This window comes from Bos indicus x Bos taurus, chromosome 11, assembly GCF_003369695.1.
Source record: "Bos indicus x Bos taurus breed Angus x Brahman F1 hybrid chromosome 11, Bos_hybrid_MaternalHap_v2.0, whole genome shotgun sequence".
Lineage (NCBI taxonomy): Eukaryota > Metazoa > Chordata > Mammalia > Artiodactyla > Bovidae > Bos > Bos indicus x Bos taurus.
In genome coordinates, this window is record NC_040086.1 from 103,342,666 (window position 1) to 103,368,669 (window position 26,004).

General features: G+C 54.7%; 3 protein-coding genes and 5 non-coding genes across 11 annotated transcripts; 6 read left to right on the forward strand and 2 right to left on the reverse strand.

Annotated features, from left to right (window-relative positions):
* Positions 1-2,271: 2,271 nt before the first annotated feature.
* Positions 2,272-13,707, reverse strand: SURF6 (surfeit 6). The gene is made up of 5 exons (XM_027556795.1): positions 13,460-13,707; positions 9,744-9,938; positions 9,103-9,191; positions 8,010-8,213; positions 2,272-7,879 (listed from the first exon to the last, which is right to left on the reverse strand). Exons 1-5 carry the CDS (start codon positions 13,551-13,553, stop codon positions 7,400-7,402), a joined length of 1,062 nt encoding a protein of 353 aa, XP_027412596.1. The 5' UTR covers positions 13,554-13,707; the 3' UTR covers positions 2,272-7,399.
* A 2,135-nt stretch (positions 13,708-15,842) lies between these two features.
* On the reverse strand, positions 15,843-22,481 carry MED22 (mediator complex subunit 22). 4 transcript variants are annotated; one of them, XM_027556802.1, is made up of 5 exons: positions 22,396-22,481; positions 21,710-21,871; positions 20,034-20,114; positions 19,033-19,241; positions 15,843-16,606 (listed from the first exon to the last, which is right to left on the reverse strand). In XM_027556802.1, the coding sequence occupies exons 2-5, from the start codon at positions 21,830-21,832 to the stop codon at positions 16,414-16,416; spliced, it is 606 nt and encodes a 201-aa protein (XP_027412603.1). In that variant the 5' UTR covers positions 21,833-21,871; positions 22,396-22,481; the 3' UTR covers positions 15,843-16,413. The 4 variants fall into 4 exon arrangements, with proteins under 4 accessions (XP_027412603.1, XP_027412601.1, XP_027412602.1 ...); XM_027556800.1 differs by having other exon boundaries at positions 22,361-22,467; XM_027556801.1 differs by lacking the exon at positions 22,396-22,481 and adding an exon at positions 22,288-22,372.
* Positions 22,482-22,505: 24 nt separating this feature from the next.
* On the forward strand, positions 22,506-25,893 carry RPL7A (ribosomal protein L7a). Its single transcript, XM_027556799.1, has 8 exons — positions 22,506-22,603; positions 23,281-23,401; positions 23,907-24,056; positions 24,337-24,477; positions 24,675-24,754; positions 25,070-25,200; positions 25,489-25,558; positions 25,734-25,893. Exons 1-8 carry the CDS (start codon positions 22,601-22,603, stop codon positions 25,836-25,838), a joined length of 801 nt encoding a protein of 266 aa, XP_027412600.1. The 5' UTR covers positions 22,506-22,600; the 3' UTR covers positions 25,839-25,893.
* On the forward strand, positions 23,027-23,101 carry LOC113901951. The gene has a single exon (XR_003513609.1). It is a non-coding gene; the product is annotated as a small nucleolar RNA SNORD24 (small nucleolar RNA).
* Positions 23,760-23,830, forward strand: LOC113901952. The gene has a single exon (XR_003513610.1). It is a non-coding gene; the product is annotated as a small nucleolar RNA SNORD24 (small nucleolar RNA).
* On the forward strand, positions 24,524-24,598 carry LOC113901947. The gene has a single exon (XR_003513606.1). It is a non-coding gene; the product is annotated as a small nucleolar RNA SNORD36 (small nucleolar RNA).
* On the forward strand, positions 24,926-24,998 carry LOC113901946. The gene has a single exon (XR_003513605.1). It is a non-coding gene; the product is annotated as a small nucleolar RNA SNORD36 (small nucleolar RNA).
* Positions 25,325-25,389, forward strand: LOC113901948. The gene has a single exon (XR_003513607.1). It is a non-coding gene; the product is annotated as a small nucleolar RNA SNORD36 (small nucleolar RNA).
* Positions 25,894-26,004: the final 111 nt, after the last annotated feature.

The window sequence follows — 26,004 nt, forward strand, 5'->3', positions numbered from 1 at the left end:
ATTAAAAGATGCTTGCTCCTTGGAAGAAAAGCTATGACCAACCTAGACAGCATATTCAAAAGCGGAGACATTACTTTGCCAACAAAGGTCCGTCTACTCAAAGCTATGGTTTTTCCAGTAGTCATGTATGGATGTGAGAGTTGGACTATAAAGAAAGCTGACCACCAAAGAATTGAGGCTTTTGAACTGTGGTGTTGGAGAAGACTCTTGAGAGTCCCTTGGACTGCAAGGAGATCAAACCAGTCCATCATAAAGGAAATCAGTCCTGAATAATCATTGGAAGGACTGATGCTGAAGCCACAATGCTTTGGCCACCTGATGCGAAGAACTGATTCATTGGAAAAGACCCTGATGCTGGGAAACATTGAAGGCAGGAAGAGAAGGGGCCGACAGAGGATAAGATGTTTGGATGGCATTACTGACTCAGTGGACATGAATTTGAGCAAGCTCTGGGAGTTGGTGATGGACAGGGAAGCCTGGAGTGCTGCAGTCCATGGGGTCCCAAGAGTCAGACACGACTAAGTGACTGAACTTCTGACCTACTTCATTCTGCATAATAGGCTCTAGGTTCATCCACCTCTTTAGGATTGACTCGAATATACTCTTTTTTATAGTTGAGTAATATTCCATTATATATATGTACCACAATTTTTTTCTCTACTCATCTGTCAATGGACATCTAGGTTGCTCTGAAGGACATCTTGATTGCTTCTAAGTTTTGGCAATTGTAAATAAGGCTGTTATAAACATCCTTCTGCAGGATTTTGTATGGACATAAATTTTCACTTTATTTGGGTGAATACTGAGGAGTATGATTGCTGGGTCATACGGTAAGAATTTGTTTCATTTTGTAAGAAACTGCCAGTGTTTTTTTTTTTTTTTTTAACACAGCTATATCATTTTGCATTCTGGCAGTGAATGAAACTGTACTGCTACATATCTTCACCAGAATTCAATGTTGTCAAGTGTTCTGCATTCTGGCCATTTCTAACAGGTGTGTCAGGGCTCCCCTGGTGGCTCAGACGGTAAAGCATCTGCCTGCAATCCAGGAGACCCAGGTTCGATCCCTGGGTCAGGAAGATCCCCTGGAGAAGGAAATGACAGTCCACTCCAGCACTCTTGCCTGGAAAATCCCATGGACAGAGGAGCCTGATAGGCTACAGTCCATGGGGTCACAAAGAGTCAGACATGACTGAGCGACTTCACTTTAACAGGTGTGTTAGTGACAATCAGTTATTTCACCACCACCACCAACAAAAAAAAGGCCTATTCAGGAGCAGCAAATAATTGCAATTCAGGACATGCAACTATGGTGGACCGCATGCAAGTCCAGTAAAGGAGACTTTTCAAACAGTTATTGGCTGCATCAGGTCTTCGCTGCAGCATGTAGGGTCCTGTGTCATATGGGACCTTCTCCTGGCAGTGCATGGACTCTCTAGTTGTGGTGCACGGGCTCAGCAGCTCTTCCTTGTGGACTAGGGTGCCCTATGGCATATGGGATCTTAGTTCCCTGACCAATGTTTGAACCCACATACCCTGCATTGCAAGGTAGACTCTTTACCACCAGGCCACCATGGAAGTTGCAAGAAAACTCTTTTATAGAGCAGAAGGGGAAGTTGTAAAGGGCTACTAAAAATTAAATGTCCATTGGAGTAAACTGGGACTTGACGTACAGTGGATTTTCATCAGCCGAGTTGTGACAGCCTGACATTGAGCTACCACCAGGCAAGGAGAAATTCTCTCTCCCTCCTGTTGGCAGCAGTGGGGTCATTCCTGCCTGAGAGGCAAGGCCCAGCTCCTACTGACACTGTATTGAGTGATATGTGCATGAGAGCTCCTGCTTCTGTCCTTTCAGCTCCGTTTCAGCAAGATCGCCCTTTACAGGCACACCTCTTCCTGCACTTTGCCTTACTGCACGTCAAGGACACTGCTTCCTTAAAAACTGAAGGCTGGCGCATCAAGCGTCCGTCAGCACCATGTTCCCAGCAGCGTTCCCTTACTTCACACCTCTATGTCCCGTTTTGCACCTCTCACAATCTTGAAAGAAAACTTTATACTGTTATTGTATGTTACAGTGATCTGTGATCTTTGATTTTAATACAACTCACTGCAGGTTCAGATGACGGGTAGCATTTTTTGCTAATATTTTAAAAATTAAGGTGTGGGTATGTGCATTTTTTTTAGACATAATGTTATTGCACACTTAATAACTGACTACAATATAGTGTAAACGTAACTTTTATATGCTCTGGGAAACAAAAGAAAAAGGTATGACTTTATTGCAATATTCACTTTATTGTGGTGGTCTATCTGCAATATCTGGATATTGCAATAAATGGCAATATATCTGAGGTATGCTTATATTGATTTTCACAGTGTAAATGATAATGTTATTGATTTTAAAGTCCACTTGTTCATTACTGGTATACAGGAAAGCGGCTGACTTTTACATGTTTACTTTGTACCCCACAACCCTGATATAGTCACTTATGCGTTTCAGGTTTTGTCATCTTTTGGATGTTTATATAGATGATCATGTAATTTGCAAAGACAGTTTGACTTCTTCCTTCCCAATCTGCATGTTTTATTTTTCTTGTCTTATTGCATGTGCTAGGACTTCTAGTGTGACACTGAAAAGCAGCTATGAGAAGAGACATTCTTGCCTTGTTCTTCATCTTAGCAAGAAAACTCTGATGACGGTATTAAGTATGATGGTATTTTTACACTTTTGGTAAACTTGTACCCAGTTGAGGACACTTTCCTCTATTCCTAGTTGCTAAGACATATCCAGTCATCAGCGTGGCTTTTAACTACGTTTTGTTAAAAAGCACTTTTGTGAACACAACACAACATGACCTGTCATGAATGAGTCAGGGAAAACCTGGGATTTGTTATCTGGCTGGATTTTAGCTGTGTATGCTAAGGCGCTTCTGTCGTACTGACCCTTAGCAACCCTATGGGCTGTAGCCCACCAGGCTCCTCTGTCCGTGGGATTCTCCAGGCAAGAATACTGGAGTGGGTTGCCATGCCCTCTACAGGGGATCTTCCCGACCCAGGGACTGAAGCCACATTTCTTACGTCTTCTGCATTGGCATGTGGGTTCCTTACCACTAGCGCCACCTGGGAAGCCTATGATTTTAGCAGAGGGTAGCCATCTAGACAGCACCAAGGGAGGGGACCCTGGGTGTACTGGCACACAGCTACAAAACACCTTATCTGGAGATGTGGACACCAGAGACAAATATCTTTTGAAGGCAAGACTTTGAGACTAGCTGACACCACCTTAAAAACAGTAAGACTTGAGAAACTCAAGGACTACTCAAGGCGACTGGGGATGGGGAGGTCTCCCTTAACAGTGCTGGGTAGTCAATAGACAACGACAGGCTCAAAGTCCTAAAGTTTTAGGTCAAGGCAAGAGCTGAGAATCAGGAACTTTCTCTTACTTTGTAGAAGAATCTCTGAGTTTGCAACTGCCAAGACTGAATTAACAGAAAACTGAAGTTTTGCTAGTTCACTAGCAAATCCTACCAACAGGTGAATTCACAACCTTACCAGATCTCTCATGGGAGAGCTGGAGCACTCATCAGTCCCGGGAATTGAGACGGGGGTATTTGGACAATTTTGGGTACCTCGGGTACCCTGAATATCCAACCTACCGAGGACCACCTTGAGAAATCAGTCCCTGCCATATCTAAAAACTCATCTGAGGCGTCACTTCCAAGGTGAAACCAGTCTCCTCCATTTCACCCCCATCTCACCTTGTCTCAGGACTGATATATGAGACACATCTCAGCAGGACCCACGTGGTCAATTACATAGTCAAAGTCAGAAGAGTCTGAGGGGCTTCCCTGGTGGCTCAGTGGTAATCTGCCAGCCAATGCAGACGACATGGGTTCGATCCCTGATCCGGGAGGATCCCACATGGCAAGAGCAACTAAGTCAGCGTCTCCCAACTACTGAGCCTGTGCTGCACGAGAGGCCACTGAGATAAAGCCCATTTATTGAGAGAGGAGCCCCCATTCACAACTAGAGAAAAGCCTGAGCAGTAATGAAGAGCCAACACAGCCAAAAAGAAATAAACTTTTTTTTTTTTTTAAAAGGAGAAGCACTCCCTTAAAAAAAAGAAAAGAAAAGAAAGTTTGGAGAAAAAAAAATCACGTAACTATGTGGGAACTAATTCTAGAAGTGCTTGGCCAAGAAAGGAGTGGTGCAGTTCCAGATATGGTTCCTTTCAGAAGCAAGGTCTAGTGGGCTGACTAGGGAACCGGAAAAGTTCCCATTACTTCCTTTGGTGCTCAGCCAAAACCTGGAACCCACAGTGGCCCAAGCTAAGGTTAAGTGAACTTTACAGAAATCCCTAGGAATAACTTACAAGAGCTAAGAACTCTCAGTAGAGGGCCAGGCTTGTTGGAGGGTCTTAACTGTGTTACCTGCTCATCCACCTCATAGGCTGGGGAGCCTACAGAAGACTCCTCCTCTCCCAAGGTCCTGGGAAAAGCACCAGAGAGGCACCACAGTGGCTCTTTGAAGGCTGGATGGAATGCCTGGGAGACACAGGGGTAGAACCAAGCTCCCGGGCCAGTGCAGACCGGGGACCTGAGGGCAGCAGGGAACATGTTGTGACATGGTCGTGTGAGGTTCCTCAACTGTTGGCCAAGCTAGTGCTCAGTGCAATGACCCAAACGAGCCAGCCCATGGGGGTCTGGAGACAGGTCTCTGCCCTCTGCACCTGGACGGCAGCTCTGGTGAACAAGGCTTCACTGAGCTACTCAATTGCTTACAGCCCCTCACTGAATTTCTAACCACGAGTTCACTCAAGTCCTGGAGCACCCAAGCAGAAGGAAAGGCTGGCTGGGAGCCTTCTTCCCAGCTTCACCCGAGGAGGGCCAGTGGACTAAGAGTACCATCTTTGCGGGACTGTTGGAACCCAGATCCTCGTGAGCCACAGTCCATGAATGTGTCCTGTTAGGGGTTACTTTTATCCTACTCACTGGATAGACCAGGAAGGGGGCCTTCTGAGACTCTTGTCATTTGGTCCTGAAAATATGAGATGTGAGGCCTGTTGGAAGTTTTCTGCATTTCACTTTCTGCACTCGAGGCACACAGCACCCAAGAAGTTGGCATCAAGCTTCGTAGACTCAACCAGTAATGTTCTCTTCCCTGCAAGTGAGATACTTCTGTTGCCCTGAGTCCTGTGTGGCACGTCCTTGCTTCTGTGCACCACCAGCTCCCAGCCCTGGGTCAGACAGGAGCGTGGCGGCCCAGCCCAGGGCAGCTGCAGCGTTGTTCTATACTTGGACACAGACGGTCTCCCACCAGGTGGATGCTCCATACCTCCTCACCCTTCCTTCCCTCTAACTCCTATTGTCCAGGGCTGCTTGATGCTACCTGCCGCCAAAGCGCACCATTTGCTCGCTTTGCACACGAGCTACATGACACTAGGCCACAGCAGCACTCTAGGGTGGAGGGGCGTGGTTCCTGGCCTTCCAGGCTTCAGAGGAAGGAGCGGAATACCCAATGACACATACCCACCAGGCCTTGGGAGATGCTCCTTCAACTCCCACAGGGGGCTACACTCTCCCAACTCTCCTGACTGCAACGTGTGGACATTAATTTGGGAGCAACTGCCTGGGGCAGAGCGGGTCAACAGAGCCCAGGAGTGAGGCTCTAGGTCAAGCAGAAAATTGTGCCGCATGATGGACTCACCTGCTAACACTTAAAACCAAGGATACACATAAGCACAGCTTTGCGGCTATAAAGTGCTTTTGGCACTGTCTCAGCTGAGGCCCACAAATGTTAATGCACACCACTTCCGTTATCTTCCAATCCTAAACAGTCTCTCACATCTATGAGGATTCTTTGACAGGTAATTTAGAAGTGTGTTTTTAAACTTCCAAACATGTAACTTTAACAGTTACCTCTGGAACTTTAAAACTGTTTTATGGCCCAATAACACACTTTGTACGATGCCGAAGCTTTGAAATATGACTTGCTTTGTGGACCAGGTGATGGTCAGTTTTCACCACTGTTCCGTGTGTGCTTGAGGTTTTCTTTTTAATTTCTTAAAAAAAATGTGGCCACACCCTGCGGAATCCAGGATCTTAGTTTCCCAACCAGGGACTGAACCCATACCCCTGCACTGGAACAGAGTCCATCACCAACTTGATGGACACGAGTGTGAGCAAGCTCCAGGAGTCGGTGATGGACAGGAAAGCCTGGTGTTATGCTGTAGTCCAAGGGGGAGCAAAGAGTTGGACGTGACTGAGTGACTGAACTAAAGCACTGGGCCACTAGGGAAATCCCAGTACACACAGTTTTCAGGTACACAGGTCTGTGTGTCCATTAGATCAAGCTTATAAACACTCTCATCTGAATCTTCCGGATCCATCTGATTTTGTCTACTTGACCATCAGTCCCTAGAGCAGATGTTAAGCATCTCCCACTTGGTTTGTGAACTGACTTCTCCTTGCAGAGTGTCAGCTTCTGTTAGGCAGATCTGAAGCTGTTTCTGGGGCAAGGCTGTTTACCTTCCAGGTGATCTGAACCTGTTTCACTATTCAGTGACATCCTTTCTCTCTAGCAATACCTTTAAAACTCTAGTAACACATCGTCATCTAATGACAGTCACACCAGTTTCCTTTTGGTTACCATCTGTTTCTTAACTGGAATTTAGTCTAAAGAATGTTACGAAGTCTTCCTGAAACACAACCCACGTACCACACACTTCACCCGCGCGTGTCAACGCTGCCTGCCTGTGGGCTTGCACTCACCTGTCCGTCACTGCGGACCCTCCATCCATCCACGTAGTTCTCCAGGTTTTACCCCTTCTCTCCCACTTCCCCCAGACTGATACTATCCAGCCAGCTCCAATTTCTTTTCCCTCCTACTCCAATAACACTATCTTTTAGTAGTCAGAATTTTTAATAACCATCTTCACCTTAAATTCTCCTCTCTACCCTCTTTCCACATCAACTCGTGTAACTCAATCACAGGCGCCTGAGGACGCCCTCCTGCTCCGTTACCAAGCCCATCACCTCCACCGTAGCTCTGCTGCAGGAGCTGCTTATTCCCTTACCAAGCGCGCCTGGGGCCAACACCGCAGTCACAAAGGCCATGCCCTTCCTGCTCCTGCGACAGTGAGAGGAAGGGGCGGCCAGCAAAGCCCCCCCAGGTGCCCACTCCCTCCTCACAGCTCCCTGGGCCGCTACCCCACAACCTGCAGAGAGCCTCTGGTCTAATAAGAGGTTGGAGCTGGATCCGGGTCAGCCCCTTCCCCGGATCTGAAGGCTCTTCTGCACGGGGGTACTGAGCCCCGGACAAACCGGTGAGAGGTACGTGGCAGAGTCCACTTTCCGCCGGAGCCTGCATGACCCGAGATGGGGGCTGGGCAGCCGGGGCCTCAGGCCAGGCCGGCGCGCTCCAGGTCTTGGGGCAGGATGCGGCCCTTCTTGCGAGCCTTCTCCAGGCGGCGCTCGGCCTTGGCCGCCTTCTTCTTGCGCAGGTTCTGCCGCCGCTGGTCCTGCCTCTGCTGCATCTTGCCCACCACGTGCGCCGTGCGCTTCTCCCAGGCGCGTTGGCGCTGCGCGCGCCGCTTCTCCTTGCGCTTCAGGGCCTCCTGCAGCAGGCGCTCATCGTCGCGGATCCTCACGCCCTCGGCCTTGTACAGCAGGTTGGTCCAGCGCATCTTGGCCTCGAGCTCCTGGGCCTGCCCCGCGTCCCGGTCCCGCAGATCCTCCAGCCGGGCCTGCCGCGCCTGCAGGCGCTCCAGCAGCTGCCGGTAGTTCCTGCCCGTCAGCGGTGTCAGGTTCCCCTTCAGCTTCTGCCTCTTCTCCTTCCGGCGCTGGGCCTTGTTGGCCGGCTCCTCCTCGGTCACCTCCACCTCGTGGGAGAGGGCGACTCGAGCTTAGGGCCGCTGCCCGCCCGCCCCGGGGCCCACTTCCGCCCACCCCGGGGGCCCACTTCCGCCCGCCCCACGGCAGCACAGGGCGGGCACTCAGCCCAGCGCTCACCTTGTTGAAGAGCAGCCCCGGCTGGGCCTGCGCCTCCTCCCTGGGCACCTGAAGGTCCGGCTCGGTGGCCTCTGCCCCCTCCAGTGCCTTGGCCGCCTTCTCCTTTGCTCTCAGCTCCCTCCGTTTCCTCTTTTTCCGGTCGCGCTCCTGCTTCCTCCGGCGTCTTTTCTCCAAAACAGCGGCGGACAGCTCCTTGGCGCTGCCCTGTGGGGTGATCCCGCGCTCACTCATAAGGTTCTCATAATGGGGCCCCCAGCTTAGCACGTGCAGTCAGGTCAGGACCAGGGCCGGCGGGGTGCGGCGTCCCACCCCGAGATGACCTGGCCCCAGAGTGCGCCCAAAACAAGGACGAGGGGACCCTCTGAGAACCACACCTTCCAGATTCCAGGCACAGACCACCTGCCAGGGCACTTCCCAAAAGGGGGCCACTAAGTCTACCTGATGACCCAACAAGGGGCACACTGGCCTCCATCCGGTCAGACGGGGTGAGGGCAGGGGGCTGAGGCCCCGCCACCACCAGATGGGGAGGTTCGGTCAGGACAAGGCAGTGTTGCTGGTGCAGACCCCGCCCGGCAGACAAGAGCACTCTGGACCACCGCAGGAAGGCACGGCCCTCGGGCCTGTCCCCCACGGCAGAGGCCTGGGGAGGTCCCCAGGGAAAGGAGGGGGAGGCGACCCCACTAAGCACTCGGCACTGAGGCTGGTTCACATCCCGGAGCAACAGTCCCGTGGCGGTCCCCTCGAGCAGGTTGCCTCACCTCAGGCCCTGGCTTACCTCAGGGGCCGTCAGGACAATCAAAAGAACGAACGCCCAGGAAGTGCTGCTAAGAGAGGAGCCCAAGCCTCTCAAAGGCCGCAGCAGAGAAGAGGCAGCAGCTCAACATGGGGGCTGAGCCTGCACCGCCCCCCTAGATGACGAGAACGGCACCTGACCTCCCGCAGAACAGAGCTGCCGAGACCCTCCTGCCCAGGCCCACGACGGCTGGCAGAGCAGGGAGCCAACCTCGGAGAGCACCAGGGTGTCTCCTCCAGGTGGGGTGGGGAAAGCCCTGCAGCACCCAGAGACCCTTGCCCGCCCCCACCCCACACCTACCTGGCCCCGTGCCTCCTGAATCTTCTCATGCAGGCGCTGCCGCAGAACGTCCAAGGCAAACAAAGAGTCAGGCTCTGCGGCCAGGCCATCTGCAAAGAAGGATCAGAAATCCGAAAGGAGAGCCCCTCTCAACCTTCCTGTGCCCCGCCCCCCCCCCCCAACAGGGGCCGGATTCAAAGCCTGAGCCTCCGTGTGCGCCCCACACCCCCACTCCCGCCCAGTGGCCACTGGTGGAACTGCAGGGCCTCTTCAAGCTGGATTGGCCTCCGGGGTAGGGCTTGCTTGTGTAGCACGGGCCAAACCCATCTCTGGATTCTTCCAACTCCTGCGGCACCCACCCACACCCAGAGGCAGCTCTCAGGACATCACTTCAGAAACTTGAGGGCAGTGAAGCTCGGCATGCCAGGTCGCTGAGGATTTTAGAGGACACAGCCATGCCCCTCTCTGTCCCAGTTACTATATGACCTGGGGCTTCTGTGCCCTTCCTGAGCTGCCCATCCACCCATAGACCCTGCGATCTGTCCTCTACAAAGCCTCATACCATCCCAGTGTACCTGATCTTGCTGTTATAACCAGAGAGGGCCACATCCACACCTACCCCAGATCCCAGCAGGCTCTGCCTGCCTGCCCGCCCCCCTCACCTGCTGGGACCCTGGTGGAGCTGGTGGCTCCCTCCTCCTCCTTGGCCACCTCTGGCTTCCTGGCCTCAGACTTCTCCGCAGAGGCCTGGGCCTTGGGCTTTGCAGTCTTCCTCTCCCGCTCCCGGGATTTCTTCTGCGCTTTCTTCCTCTTCTTCCTGGGGGGCGCAGCAGCTTCTGAGACTTGAGTTTTTCCAGCTGAAACAAGAAACGATGAAGGGCTGCAACTTCAATCCCCGTGACCCAGTCAGTAGGTAAGAAGGTCCTGCAAAGGTTTTGATTTCAGAAGGATGCCAAAAGCCAGTTGAGATGGGAGTTGTGGGGACCCTCATCCACTGAGCTCAGAACCACACACCTCCTGGAAAGCAGACTGGTCACACTCATCAATCCCTGATGAGTGTAATATGCTGACCCACCGTCAACATCCACACACTGACCCAGCAGTCTCCTTGTATCCATCCTCAGGGACAATGAAGGCACGTCCCACAACAAACTGTGTACCCCAGAATGGGTTATATCGTTTTGGGCTTCCCAGGTGGCGCTAGTGGGAAAGAATCCACTTGGCAAAGAGATGCGGGTTCGATCCTTGTGTCAGCAAGGTGCCCTGGAGGAGGAAATGGCAACCTGCTCCAGAACTCTTGCCTGGAAAAACCCCACGGACAGGGAAGCCTGGCAGGCTACAGTACACGGGGTCCGCAAACTGCTGGACACACTGAGCTGACTGAACACACACACACACGCTTTCAAATTAAAAGGTGGAAAGGGAATTCCCTGACAGTCCAGGCAAAATGGCTGTCTGGGGAGGCCTTACAAATAGCTGAGAAAAGAAGAGAAGCAAAAGGCAAAGGAGAAAAAGATATACCCACTTGAACGCAGAGTTCCAAAGAACAGCAGAGAAAGCCTTCCTAAGTGATCAATGCAAAGAAATAGAGGAAAACAACAGAATGGGAAAGACTAGAGATCTCTTCAAGAAAATTAAGAGACACCATGGAAACATTTCATGCAAGATGGGCACAATAAAGGACAGAAACAGCATGGACCTAACAGAAGCAGAACATATTAAGAAAAGGTGGCAAGGATACACAGAACTATACAAAAAAAGATCTTCATGATCCAGATAACCACGATGGTGTGATCACTCACCTAGAGCCAGACATCCTGGAGTGTGAAGTCAAGTGGGCCTTAGAAAGCATCACTACAAACAAAGCTAGCGGAGGTGATGGAATTCCAGCTGAGCTATTTCAAATCCTAAAAGATGATGCTGTAAAAGTGCTGCATTCAATATGTCAGCAAATTTGGAAAACAGCAGTGGCCACAGGACTGGAAAAGGTCAGTTTTCATTCCAATCTCAAAGAAAGGCAGTGCCAAAGGATGTTCAAACTACCGCACAATTGCACTCATCTCACCTGCTAGCAAAGTAATGCTCAAAATTCTCCAAGCTAGGCTTCAACAGTACATAAACTGACAAGTTTCAGATGTTCAAGCTGGATTTAGAAAAGACAGAGGAACCAGAGATCAAATTGCCAACATCCACTGGATCATCGAAAAAGCAAGGGGATTTCCAGGAAAACACCTACATCTGCTTCATTGACTACACTAAAGTCTTTGACTGTGTGGATCACAACAAACTGTGGAAAATTTTTAAAGAGATGGGAATACCAGACCACCTTACCTGCCTCCTGAGAAATCTGTATGCAGATCAAGAAGCAACAGTTAGAACCAGACATGGAAAAATGAACTGGTTCAAAATTGGGATACGTCAAGGCAGTATATCGTCACTCCGCTTATTTAACTTATATGCAGAGTACATCATGCAAAATGCCAGACTGGATGAAGCACAAGCTGGAATCAAGATTGCCAGCAGAAATATCAATAACCTGAGATATGCAGATGATACCATCCTTATGGCAGAAAGCAAAGAGGAACTAAAGAGCTTCTTGATGAAAGTGAAAGAGGAGAGTGAAAAAGCTGGCTTAAAACTCAACATTCAAAAAATGGAAAAAAAAAAAAAAAAATGAAGACCATGGCTCCAGTCTCATCACTTCATAGCAAACAGATGGGGAAACAGTACAAACAGTGACAGATTTTATTTTCTTGGGCTCCAAAATGACTGCAGCCATGAAATTAAAAGACACTTACTTCTTGGAAGAAAAGCTATGACTAACCTAGACAACATACTAAAAAGCAGAGACATCACTTTGCCAGCAAAGGTCCGCTAGTCAAAGCTGTGGTTTTTCCAGTGGTCACGTGTGGATGTGAGAGTTGGACCATAAAGAAAGCTGAGCACCAAAGAATTGATGCTTTTGAACTGTGGTGTTGGAGAAGACTCCTGAGAGTCCCTTGGACTGCAAAGAGATCAAACCAATCCATCCTAAAGGAAATCAGTCCTGACTATTCATTGGAAGGACTGATGCTGAAGCGCCAATACTTTGGCCACCTGATGTGAAGAACTGACTCACTGAAAAAGACCCTGATGCTGGGAAAGATTGAAGGCAGGAGAAGGGGATGACAGAGGATGAGATGGTTGAATGGTATCACCAATTCGATGGACAGAAGTTTGAGCAAGCTCTGGGAGTTGGTGTCCCTTGGACTGCAAGATCAAACCAGTCAATCCTAAAGGAAATCAACACCTAATATTCATTGGAGATCCTGATTCTGGGAAAGAGTGAAGGCAGGAGTAGAAGGCGTCAGGATGCGGTGGGAGGACTGACACATGGTGGGATGGGTGGATGGCATCATGGACTCGATGGACATGAGTTTGAGCAAACTCTGGGAATTGGTGATGGACAGGGAAGCCTGGGGTGCTGCAGTCCATGGGGTGGAAAAGACTCAGACACGACTGAGCAGCTGAACTGAATCAGTGGTTAGGACCCCACACTCTCACTGCCAAGGGCTGAGTTCAATGTGTGGTTGGGGAACTAAGATCCCATAAGTGATGTGGCAAAGAAAAGGTGGAGAAAATGTTTATATTTTAAAAGGAAAATGAGAAATGAGTGCACCAAGTAGGGACCCGATTGGTTCAGGGAGAAATACACAGGAAAGGAACTAGAAAGACACAGATCTAACTTTTCACTGAGTGATGGGAACTCACTTAACCCCTAGAGTGAACAGGTTTCCGGGTGTAACGAAAGTCCGTTTCTCCTCTGGTAGGTCCACGCCCGTCCCTGCCGCTCTCCCTCTCCTCCCAGGCTGGACAGGACTTTCGAGCCCCGGCTCCCCACAGGGCAGCTTTTGTCTGCTTCGCCTGTTTGTGTGTATGAGGGGGCCCTGTCGCCCCTGCCACGTACACTACCATTGGCAGGGCCACCTTCTTCCTCCCTTCTCCCCACACTGCCCACAGTAATGGGCTGAATAAATCATCTTTCTCATCAACGCTCACACCAGCCTTGCCACTCAATGTGGAGAGCTGGCCGAGCCTGTTCCGCAGAGTCACGTCCTCCAAACCCCGGCCGAGCTTCCCGCCTGGTGGGGCGCACGGCTGAGCCCCCTCGGACCCCGAGACAGCCCCCAACGGGCCGGGGCGGCGGCGCGGCCCTGAGCGTCTCTCACGGTGTCTCCCTCTGGAACTTCGCAGGCCCGCTTCACGCGTCTGAGGGTCTGCTCCGCCTGAAGACGGCTCAGGGGCGCTGCAGGGGAGTGGGGACGCGAGCGCCGCGAGGGCGGACGGGGTACCCTGTCCGAAGCCCTCACCGCCCTGGCCCCCCGGGCTGCGCCTTTACCCGATTTCCGCTTCTGCGGCTCGGCGCTGGGCTGGGAGCAGATCTTCTTGGCCAGGCCCTGCAGGTAAGCGTCCTTCGCCAGCAGGGATGTCATAGCCGGAGGCTCGGGGGTCGGCCGGGGCTCGCTCACCGTCCTGCTCGGAGCGAGGAGGACCGGGGTGCAGCGTTCCGGGCCGCCACCAGGCCCACAGGGCCCTCAGCACGAGCCAAGACCCTCACCCGCCCAGCGGCGCTCGCTGGAAATCACCACGTGCGCAGGCGCGGCTGGCCGAGCGCCGAGCCGCCAGCGCGCGGCGATCGATTAACCGGGCCTCGCTGCCGCCGGAAGACTTTGGGGCGGGAAACGCAAAGCACTGTGGGGCGGGACGCAAAGCATTGTGGGCAGAGGCGGCTCCCAGTACGCGGCGGGCGCCCGGTAACCTATGGGGGCGACTGGAATCACTTCAGTTCAGTTCAGTCGCGTCCGACTCTTTGCGACCCCCTGAATCGCAGCACGCCAGGCCTCCCTGTCCATCACCAACTGCCAGAGTTCACCCAGACTCACATCCATCGAGTCGGTGATGCCATCCAGCCATCTCATCCTCTGTCGTCCCCTTCTCCTCCTGCCCCCAATCCCTCCCAGCATCAGAGTCTTTTCCAATGAGTCAACTCTTCGCATGAGGTGGCCAGAGTACTGGAGTTTCAGCTTTACCATCATTCCTTCCAAAGAACACCCAGGACTGATCTTTAGAATGGACTGGTTGGATCTCCTTGCAGTCCAAGGGACTCTCAAGAGTCTTCTCCAACACCACAGTTCAAAAGCATCCATTCTTTGGTGCTCAGCCTTCTTCACAGTCCAACTCTCACATCCATACATGACCACAGGAAAAACCATAGCCTTGACTAGACGGACCTTTGTTGGCAAAGTAATGTCTCTGCTTTTGAATATGCTGTCTGCTGCTGCTACTGCTGCTAAGTCACTTCAGTCGTGTCCGACTCTGTGTGACCCCGTAGACATCAGCCCGCCAGGCTCTCCTGCCCCTGGGATTCTCCAGGCAAGAACACTGGAGTGGGTTGCCATTTCCTTCTCCAATGCATGAAAGAGAAAAAGTGAAAGTGAAGTTGCTCAGTACTGTGCGACTCTTAGCGACCCCATGGACTGCAGCCTACCAGGCTCCTCCGCCCATGGGATTTTCCAGGCAAAAGTACTGGAGTGGGGTGCCATTGCCTTCTCTGGAATATGCTGTCTAGGTTGGTCATAACTTTCCTTCCAAGGAGTAAGCGTCTTTTAATTTCATGGCTGCAGTCACCATCCGAAGTGATTTTGGAGCCCAGAAAAATAAAGTCTGACACTGTTTCCACTGTTTCCCCATCTATTTCCCATGAAGTGATGGGACCAGATGCCATGATCTTCGTTTTCTGAATGTTGAGCTTTAAGCCAACTTTTTCACTCTCCACTTTTACTTTCATCAAGAGGCTTTTTAGTTCCTCTTCACTTTCTGCCATGAGGGTGGTGTCATCTGCGTAGCTGAGGTTATTGATATTTCTCCCGGCAATCTTGATTCCAGCTTGTGTTTCTTCCAGTCCAGCGTTTCTCACAGTGTACTCTGCATATAAATTAAATAAGCAGGGTGACAATATACAGCCTTGACGTACTCCTTTTCCTATTTGGAACCAGTGTGTTGTTCCATGTCCAGTTCTAACTGTTGCTTCCTGACCTGCATACAGACCGTAGTAATTGAGGCCTGTTTAGAGCTCAGCCCCCAAGGGGAAGCTGGCGAGACCGCGTTCGTCTGGAAAGGACTTGCGCGCCAGGCAGGTTCCAAGCCCCGGGGATGCGAGCGATGAAGAAAACACGTGGTGGTGTTCCCGTCGAGTGTGTGGCTCCTTGGTGACTAGTGATAAACTCTGAGTATCGCAGGTGTCGGGTCGAGGGCTGCCGCTTCCTCCGTACACTGGGACGCTGACCTCCCTCTGGGAAGGAGACCGGGCACAGGGCCTCGTGTTCCACCTGGGCTGAGTCCTGCCCCTCTCACTGCACTCCCCAGCTCGCAGACCACGGGGCACAACACTTCGGCCCCTTCGGAGCTTCTCTCTCTGAGATGCCGGTAACCACAGCCCCGACCTGGGGGCAACCGGAGGTTCAGATGCCCGGGCCACGTGACATGCAGTAACGGTAGCAGTTTCTCATACATTCACGAAGTACTACTATCAAGGCCCTTCTAGGTCCTAGCCAGCTCTCTCCAGGCAGTGGAAATGCAGCCATGAACCCTATGCTGATAGAGCCCCCCAGGGCCAGAAAGCTGACCTGAAGGCCGAGGTTGACTAGGCAGAGCCCAGGGGCTCTTTCCTGACAGCCACTGGGAGACCGAGTGGTCCAAAAGCAAGAAAGGGAACCAAGCGATGCCAAAGGGCAGAGGTGGTTTTATTCAACAGTCTCTTATTACAAAAACAACCAAGCATATGCAGCAGCAGAATTAGGAAGGACCCTGCCTGACTTCCATGAGTGGGCAGCCCCCTTTCCCCACAGCCCTGCAGGGGCAGTCAGCTATCAGAGGAGCCTCAGCATGAGGTAGTGTGCAGAGCTGTGCGTGGAGGCTGGGCCTTGGCTAGTACTGTCCACTCTGAGCACCTCCCCCTCCCCCCATGGTAAACAGTATGCACAGGTCAGGTTTCCCAACACTGGGCATCCTCCTGCCCTGCTGCTAGGTCCTCAACGGGACAAACTCTCCTGGAAACACCCTCCTGGCCAGCCCAGAAAGTAGCAAATCGGAAGGATAGGCCACCCTGGGATGGTGGGGGCACTCCTCCCCCCAGCACTCCTAGGTGGGCTGTCCCTGGGCTGACAAGGTTCCCAAAGAAGCCACAGTGGCTCCCCAAGTGGGAACCAGGGCTGCAGGGAGTTGAGCCTGGGGTGAGAACTGGATGTCGTTCCGAAGATCCCGGGGCCCGGGGGTGGGGGAGCCCTGGGGGGCTCAGGCGTGCTCCGTGGGCCCAGGGCCACCAGCGTGGGAGTGGGTGGGGGCTGCAGCCTGCAGGGGGCCGCCAGCACTGGGCTCCGGGGACGCGAGCAGAGGGGCTGAGAGGCAGTCAGTGGAGTCTGTGTCCGGGTCCAGCCTCCAGTAAGCTTCGCACAGAGGCAGATCATTAGCTTCGCATAGACTTGAGCTTTTCCACCACCAGAAACCCAGGGAGAGACAGGAGCAGGCAGAGATGAAGCCAGGGAAGGAAAGCAAGATAGAAGCAGTTAAGGAAACACAGAGCACACCACAGACCTGCATTCCCCTCCTCCCCTGTGTGCGGGCCCCTCCACCAAGTAGGCTTGGCTGAGGGGGAGGCATGGGCGCGGCCCCTGCTTCTGGGCCCTCCAGGGGCTCCACAGGGACCCATTTGGGACCAGCCACTGGCAGGCTGTGTGACCGCGGCAGGTCCGTTCCACTGACCCATCCACGTCCCTCCTGCCACCCCCTCCTGTCCTGGCTCCAGCTGCCTTCCTCTAGCAGGGAGCTGCCAGCCTGAACACACGCTCCATTCTGCAGTTGCAAGAACCAGCATCTAGAAGTGGTCTCCACAGTCCCTGCGCTTCTCAAGGCCCCTGGGGACAGAGATGCTGTCTCCTCTCTGGGCCTGGGACTCAGCTTGAATGGGGTGGCGGTTAGGAGCAGAGGCCCTGGCGTTCTGTCCTGCAGCCCTGCACCAGCTGTGTGACCTCAAACAGGACTCCAGCGCCTTGAATTCAGGCTCCCATCTCTAACACGGGGACAATCTGCAGCCACGCCACACTGAACGCACCAGATCTCGTCCAGTGTGGGGAGAGCATGGCTGGCCTCTCAGCAAGGATGCACGTGGACAGAGCATGGCTCGCGGAGGGCGTTGAGGGGGCGAGTGGGGCCTGCCCCTCCCCACATGTCTCGCTGGCTTCCTCCCGAGTCCTGCCTCGAGCTCCCTCCCTTGCTCCCGCCCCCAGCATCCAGCCTCAGAACCATCCTGGACACAGAGCAGAGTTTCGAGGAGAGTGGAAGGCGAGAGGGAGAGAAAGAGCAAATCGTGAGCAGAAAGCGGGGGAGCGAGCCTGTGGGCAGCGGGGACACACACGGAGAACGGGCTGAGCGCCGGTGGCTTGGTGGGGGGGGCGGGACACGCCGCCTGTGTAGGGAACAAGCAGAGAGGGGCCCACAGCTGGCTGGCCCTGACTCAGCTGAGCCCCGGCCACCACAGGCATTTACAGATGGAGGGCCTCAGCCTCTCGAAGACCCCAGGCTGGACTAGAAACCCCTCTGGGCCAGACTGATGGCCCGGAGCCAGGACAGGAGGAGCCTGGCTCTCAGGCATTCCCCTGCAGCCCTCTCTGCCCTCAGCCTCAAAAGGCAGGCCCAAGCTGCTCTCCTGCAGACATTCAGTCCATGGCCCGGGCCCATGGGGGCCACAGGGGGACAAACAAGGCCATAAGGAGCCATGTCCCCAGCAGGATCTGAAACCCCCAGGGACCACTCTGGACCCCTCCCTGAAGGCTGGTACGTAGGAGGCACTTGCTCCATGCCTGCTGAGCCAACAGGCATCAGGGATGGAGGTGGCCCCAGAACCCTCCGGAAGCGTTTAAACCACTCCCACTGGGCAGCGACGTTTGTCCCTTCCCACGGAGGTAAAGGTGGGAGGGACCGTGAGGGGTGGCACTGGAACGCACACAGAGAAATCCAGCCTCAGACCACAGACACGCTGGCTCTGGGCTTCTGTGGCTCCAGCCTGGCCGCCACCGGACAGAAAGGAGCAGTGAAAATCCATGACGGGAAAGACACATTTGTCCAGCGAGGGCGAGGGGCTGCCAACCCAGTGTCCGCTGGACTGAGTCTTGATTTTTCCAAGCTAACAAGGATGGACGTGGGGGGCCTCTCCAGCCTCAGCTTCCCCGTGAGTAAATTACACCTGGATTCTGATTCCTGGGGCCCCTCCAGCTCAAACTGCCTTGGGTTTCAGGATTCTAAGCAGGCCACAAGCGCTGGTGTCATGGGCCTTGCCCACTGCTGTAGCTGGGTCCAGCGTGCAGGAGGGCTGTGGTCTGTGACGCTGAACTGAATGAGAACTCAGTGGTATGAGTGCCCGGGCCTGGCGTTCAAGGCCACACTCCGCTTGGATTTTCTCCCCGTCCTTCCCAGGAACCCCCACCCCGAGACACACAGCGTGGGCGTTCAGTGACGCCCACGGTGTCACCCACGGTGAGTCACAACCTGGGCAAGCACTGGGGTCCTGGACAGGGGCCGGTAGCCAAGAGCGCTGGCCCCGCCCGGCTAGGACATTCAGATCTGGATGAGACGGTTATTCCGGACAGACGCGCCCCCAGACAGAAACGCTGGCCTGGCCCTCCAACCCTCGAGGTTCTGATTTTCATTCTGACGCCTGGGCCCCAGGAGGCAGCATCAGCTGTCTGTTGATCAGATGCTCTGACCCTGAGGTCTGCTGTGAAACCCAGACAAAGGGTTCTGTTGCTGAGACCACGAAGGATTTGGAAACGAGGCTGCCGGGTGGGGCTGGGCACTCCTGCTGGCCGGGCCAGGATCTGCAGGTCCGCCGTGCAAGGGGTCCAGCCCTATTTGTACCTGGACGAGTAATACTCCTCTTCCAGCTCGTACAGGTCGATGGAAACCTCGTCCCGCAGTGCGATGAGCTTCCGGTCACACTCCTCCTGCAGGGCTCGCAGCTGCTGGTTACGCTGGTCGATGGCCTCGTTCACCGATGGGAAGTCGTTGAGGATGAGAAACTGCTTGAGGTCAGACACCAGCTTCATCAGGGACTCGCCGGCTCGGACCTGCGGCCGTGGGGATCGGGGGGCGTGGTGAGGGACTGCCTGCCTCCGTGCGCCTGATGCTGGGTAGGCAATGGCAGCGGTGGCCTCATCCTCGAAGTGGGGCCACGGCACTCACACAGGGTCATTGTCAGAAGTGAGGGACTAGAAGGTGAGCGAGGGGAGGGCAGGGTCCCTGGCAGCCACTGCAGGCACGTGAGTTGTTGCCAAGGCAGGTTCTGTCGGGCCTCTGGCTCCCACTCCTGCAGGTGTGATGGCCAATCGCACACTTTATTCAATCACGTATTCTGCTTCTGAAAACCTCAAACCCCAGACAAAACTGCCGTCCATTTAACCTGCCCTGTTCTTCCTTAGGGCCAGCATACCTGCCAGTTGGCGGGGACTCATTTAGGACCCCATGCTATGGATTTCCATCATGGGTGTGGACCCATGGAAACGCTTGGTAGCTAGGCTTATTCTGTGGCATTGAAAGGGATCAAGACGCCTGTCCTGTTTCATCTAGCCGTTTGCTTCCTGCATTTACAGAACCTTCACTTACAAGGAACCTTAGTTAATAGAGAGCCTGCACTTATAGAGGACTTTCAGAGAGGAAAGGCTGACCTCTTTGTAACCCCTGCCCAGCACTCGACATCGTGACCGTACCCACTACCTGCCAGCCCCTCCCTCAGCTGCTGAGGAAAGCCCTCCTCTCAAAGGGAGTCTCCTGAGAAGTGGTTTGCCCCTCTGCCCCCCGGGAACCCAGTAGGGGCCAAAGGCTTCTGGAGCCCAGACTGTCCCCTCCACCTGGTGACTCACGATGTTGGCAGCTCTCACGTGCATCTCGTAGTTGTCCTGCTCGCCCTGAGTAGCCCTTGACACCTGCGTCTCGTCCTCAATCTGGGGGGCAAACGAGAAAGTCCAGCGTGGGCAGGTGCCCTGGCCCGCAGCGCCTGGCGGCGACAGCAGTGCACCCACACTCGCCACACCGTGGCCTACCGTGCCCTCTGCCCCAGGCGCCGCCCCCAGACATCGGGCTGTGTGTACCGGCACCCCCCGCCCCATTCTAAGGGGTAATGGGCACCCTCACAGGGCCAACAGATGCCTAAGTACGAGGGCTGCTGTGCCAGGTGCAAGGAGGGGTTGGCCCCATCTTTTTAGCTTGGGCAGTCAGTGACCTGCTGAATGGATGAATAAAAGGACAATGTACTTTTTTAAGTGACCATTTACTGAGCACTTTCTGGGTGCCAGGTACTGTGTTAAGCACTTGACCATCGTCTTAGGAACCTCACTGAAGCCTGGACCATTCTCCCTCGTGGGCAAACCTGAAGCCGGGACAGACCTGAGTGCACTCCAGGTGCCTCAGACAGTCAGTGGAGGGGCCGGGAGTCCTGCCTGCCTGTCCTGTGCAAGGTCCGGGCTACCAACTGTCCCAACCCACCCACCAGGCCACGATATGGGCAGGGGTCAGGGCACCCTGAGTGGTGGGGACCCAGATCTCCCAGGTCCTAATCCCAGCCCTGCTGGATATTCGCAGAATATCCTGACTTGGGGCAGGATGCTAAAGCTTCTGAGTCCCTGTTCCCTCCTCTGAAAAGGAACTGGAGAGCAATGACCTGCCCTACAACATTCTTGTGACCATTAAATGGGACGGCACACAAAGGGCCCTCACAGCTCAGCCTGACACTGAAAGTTAGTGAAAGTGAAGTCGCTCAGTCGAGTCCAACTCTTTGTGACCCCGTGGACCGTAGCCCACCAGGCTCCTCCATCCGTGGGATTCTCCAGGCAAGAATACTGGAGTAGGTTGCCATTTCCTTCTCCAGGGGATCTTCCTGAACCAGGGATCAAACCCAGGTCTCCCACAATGCAGGCAGACGCTTTAACCTCTAAGCCCCTAGGGAAGCCCAACCGACAGCACTAGCGGTCATCGTCACTATTAAGGCTCAAACAAGTTACAGGACTGGAACAGTCATGCAGAGTTCTGGCCCACTCCAGTCAGTGGGCTTGCCTGCCCGGAACCGGCCGCTGACCCTCTCTCTGACCACGTGAGGAGCTTTCCCCAGCTTTTCTCAGCGACCACATGTGCTCACAATAGTCCCCACAGTGACCGCTTTACGTGGATAAACTCATCCAGCCATACAAGGATGCCATGCTGCAGGGGACACTGAGGCACTGAGACGTCAAGACGTCATCCAACCCCTTGCTGCTAGTAAGTAATGCTGGATCCCGGCATTGTGACTGGAGCCCCCTACAAATGCCTCCCCAGGGCCTGTAATTAGCCAGATGACTCACCTGCCTCCCTGTTTGCTGCGGTCACCGCCCCCCCATCCCCGGCCCTCCCAAACTTCTCCCCATGGGGACGAGGGCCCTGCCTATGGGCTCACTGCAGTATGTCCACCACCTGGCTGGGAGGTTGAAAGCGGACTCCCCGACTCAGCTCTGCTCACCACTGTATTGGTCTCCAAGGGAGCCGGAGACCGGTGGCCCCCACCCACCTTGGCGGTCTTGATGATCTCAGTGAAGTTGTCCATGATGGACTTGACATCGTCCTTAAGCCGCTTGTTGTAAGACTGCAGCAGCGTCTCCTTGCTCTGCGGCAGGGCTCTCTGCTGGGCCATGGCGGGGCCTCAGGCAGCGCAGGACGGGGAGCGGGACACCTGGAACCGAGTCTGGGTGTGAGCAGGCCAGCTCCGGCCTTTCTCCCCGCTGCAGGCGCCAGCCTGGGTAGGACCCTCGGGCAGGCTCTCCGGAGATGCCCTTTCTGCCAAACGCGCTATGGGCTCTCCTCTGGTCCGCGCCCCCTTGGCCGGACCCCGACGACTACCGGGCCGGCGCCGGCGCAGCCCTCTCGGAGGCCAGGCTCACGCACGTCCCCGCCGAGCCGCTCGGGTCCTATCCCGACTCTGCCGCCCCCGTCTCCACGCCGGGGCCCCTAGAGGGCGGCCCCAGGAGGCGTCGGGGCTCCTCAGTCCCGGGACCGCCCGCCCTCCCGCCCCGCGCCAGGTTCCTCCGGGCTACGCGCGCTCCCGCCCGGCGAGGCCCCCGACCGAATTCGCGGGGGAGTAAACCCCACCAGAAGGACGCCGACCGAGCCACGACGCCCCAGCTCCCTCAGTGGGCCCGCAGAGCCAGGGCCCGCTGGGTACCTCGCTAGGGGCGGAGTCGGGGAACAAGCGCGTACCCCTGCGGGTCAGTCTCCGCGGCCCTTCCCCGGGTCTCCCACGGCTCTTCCTGCTTTAGGCACCGCCCCCGACCGCGCAGCGGGGAAAAGGGAGTTTTCTCTTTAAATCCGAAATCCCGCGCCGGCGCCAATTCTCGCGATCTCCGAGGACGCCTACAAATTACCCACAATACCCCGTCCTTTCTCTCTACGCCAGCCCCTCAAGATGGTGAGTTTGCTTTTCTCTCGTGGTGCCGGCTCTGCCGTCTGAGCTCTATCCGCCGCCATCCTCCTCGGAGCGCGACCTCGCCAGGGTGCCTCCACTGCCCAGAGCGAGGGGCGCCCCGCAGGACCTCGCTCAGCGGCCTTGGGGCTGGATAACACTCCCCCACTTCGCCCGGCAGTGGGGGATGAGGATCCGAGGAGAGCAGCGCCGCAGTGCGGGGCTCGGGGACGGACGGGGCCGAAGCGCGCCGGTGCCCCGGGGGTGGGGGGCTCCTCCATTTCTTGGGGGCCCGCTCAGGGCGTCTTGGCCCGCGCGGTGTCTTCGCTCGCTTCTGCTGTTTGGAGCCTGCCGGTCCCCGAAGAGGGGGCCCGCTGCCCCGTCGCGGGGAAGGGGCGGCGCCGCGGGTTCGCGGGCCCGCCGGGCTTGTGCAGATGATGTGAAAGAATATTTGCTATCTGAGTGATGGTGAGGACTGTCCTGACCACCAAGATCGCTGATGTACGAGCCGGGCGCGGCCTCCGGGCCTGCGCGGCGCCGACACAGGGGTCGGGCTTGCCCTCGCGGGTGGCGGGGTCGCCCGCCGTCCGCACTCGTCTTCGGGGGGCCAGGCCCCCGCACCCGCCCCTCTGCAGAGAAACCGGCAGAGGCGGCGGCGAAAGCTGGTGTTTGTTCTCACCCAGCCGAAGGGAAAGAAGGCCAAGGGGAAGAAGGTGGCCCCGGCCCCGGCCGTGGTGAAGAAGCAGGAGGCCAAGAAGGTGGTCAACCCCCTGTTCGAGAAGAGGCCCAAGAATTTTGGCATTGGTAAGAAACGGGAGGAGATGTGTTTTCACGTAGTCCTCGATGGAGAAAATGGTTGAACAGAAGGTCGTGTCCTATCCTAGATTTCACTGGGTTTGGAGTCGAGGCTTACTTGGGTTGGAATTCTCACGTTTTTGCCACTTTCTAACTAAATTGTGCCTGGCTTTTAGTCTCTTGCCTTAAGAGGGGGCACAGTGATGGTCGTTTTTCGGTGGCCCGAACTTGCGTCAACACGGAGCCCGGGTGCTGGCCATCAAAAACTGGCGTTCCCAGAGCAGAGGTGATGGGGCTGGCTGCACCTTGGCTGCTTGTTGAACAAGAGGTGGCGCTGTCGTCTCCTCTGTGTTCTTTGGTGTCTGTGTGCAAGTGATGCAAAAGTATGTTACCTGGAAGATGGTGATGACACTTTAAACCACCAAGATCGCTGATGCACTACATCATAAGTGTATGTCTATACCCGAACTCGGCAAGGAGCTTGAGCCTCACCTAGTTACTTTTTACCTCACAGGACAGGACATCCAACCCAAGAGGGACCTCACCCGCTTTGTCAAATGGCCCCGCTACATCCGGCTGCAGCGGCAAAGGGCTATTCTCTATAAGCGGCTGAAAGTGCCTCCTGCAATTAACCAGTTCACGCAGGCCTTGGACCGACAAACAGGTGCGGCTCTGTGGCCTAGAAACACTGTTGGGGGGTATTTCTTGGGCACGGTTGCCACCCTTTCTTGGACCTGCTAGAACTCAGGCGTTTGAAGGGGCAGTAGGTATTTTTAATAGGCTGGTTTTCCTTGTCTAGTTCCACAACATGATATACTGATGGGATAATGAACTGGGTCTGAGATGTCTTGGATTGTGGTTGTACTCAGGACAGTGATCTAGCATTTAAGTGACAAATATCGCAACTTCACATCTGAACGGTGGTCTTTTTTTTTTTTTGTCAGCTACTCAACTGCTTAAGCTGGCCCACAAGTACAGACCAGAGACAAAGCAAGAGAAGAAGCAGAGGCTGCTGGCCCGAGCTGAGAAGAAAGCCGCGGGCAAAGGCGATGTCCCCACCAAGAGGCCACCTGTCCTTCGAGCAGGTGAGGGAACCTCTCCTTGAAGAGGGTGAGTTGTGGGGCAGGCTGTTGGCAATGATGCATGAATTTCTTCACCTGGAATCACTGTGGAGAGTAAAATCCGAGCTTTTTAACCCTGAGTCACAGCCAGGCTGCAGTGGAACTGCTCTTGGGAACAGCAGCCCCACGCCGCCCTCATGCAAACTGGCTGTGTGTTCTAGGGGTCAACACGGTCACCACCCTGGTGGAGAACAAGAAGGCTCAGCTGGTGGTGATCGCTCACGACGTGGATCCCATTGAGGTATGTGTGGCTGCTGCTCCTGTGTCGACTGCTGGGCTTAGATGGGTGGGTGCTTGTCTGTCCCAGGAAGAGCGCCAGCTAGACGCTGGGTCTGGCAGGCCCTGGTGGAATGGCAGGGGTGGTCAGCTTTTCACGTAAGGAAGTCCTGACAAGGGATGCAGTTCCTGGCTTTTGCAATGATGTGAACTTCTTACTGAATTAAACCTTGAAGTGCAAACACATGAGCTTTTTAACCCTGAGCAATTGCTACCACGTTAGCCCTTTCATATTACTGCTTTTGCTTCAGATAACTGTAGCGCTAACACTGTCTTCCAGCTCGTGGTCTTCCTGCCTGCCCTGTGCCGCAAGATGGGGGTGCCCTACTGCATCATCAAGGGCAAGGCCCGGCTGGGGCGCCTGGTGCACAGGAAGACGTGCACCACCGTAGCCTTCACACAAGTCAACTCGTAAGTGCACAGGGCCCAGCATTCCCGTCACTGGGGGACCACCCTACCCCCACTCCAGGTTCCCGTAATTTCTCAGGATCTTACCTTAAAGACCAAGCTTTAAAAAAAACATTTTCTGAATCTTTGCCAATGATGGTTATGAATTTCTTCACCTGAATAAGCCATGTGGTCATGCTATATCTGAGGCAAGAGACTTGTGTTGGAGCTAAATTGATGTCATGTCTGCTTTGAGGGAGGGGGGTAACCTGTGAAGGCCAGTGACCTGACTTTCCCCCTCTGCTTTGTCAGGGAGGACAAGAGTGCCCTGGCTAAGCTGGTGGAAGCCATCAGGACCAATTACAACGACAGATACGATGAGGTAAGAAACGTATTCATACGAGACGTTGTCTTTGAGCAGAGCCTTTAGTCAAAGACTGGCCGCTCTCGACTCTGAGCAGTTGTACATGCCAGTCAGCTGCGAACAGTGAAATAGAACTGCATGAACTGTTGTGGTTTGAAAGCCTCAGAAAACGACTGCCTCTCTGCTCCCACAGATCCGTCGTCACTGGGGAGGCAACGTCCTGGGGCCGAAGTCGGTGGCGCGCATCGCCAAGCTGGAAAAGGCGAAGGCCAAAGAGCTGGCCACCAAGCTGGGCTGAGCGCACTAGGGAGTTTTCTGTACATAAAAGTAATAAAGATTCTCCTTCAGCTGGTGTCAAGCATTCTGGAATGAGTTTGGGGATAGTGGCAATGCTTTGATCAGTTTTGCTTTCGTTTGCTGCGTGGCGCTTTGCCCTCTATCTGGCGAGCAGGGGCCACTCCAGC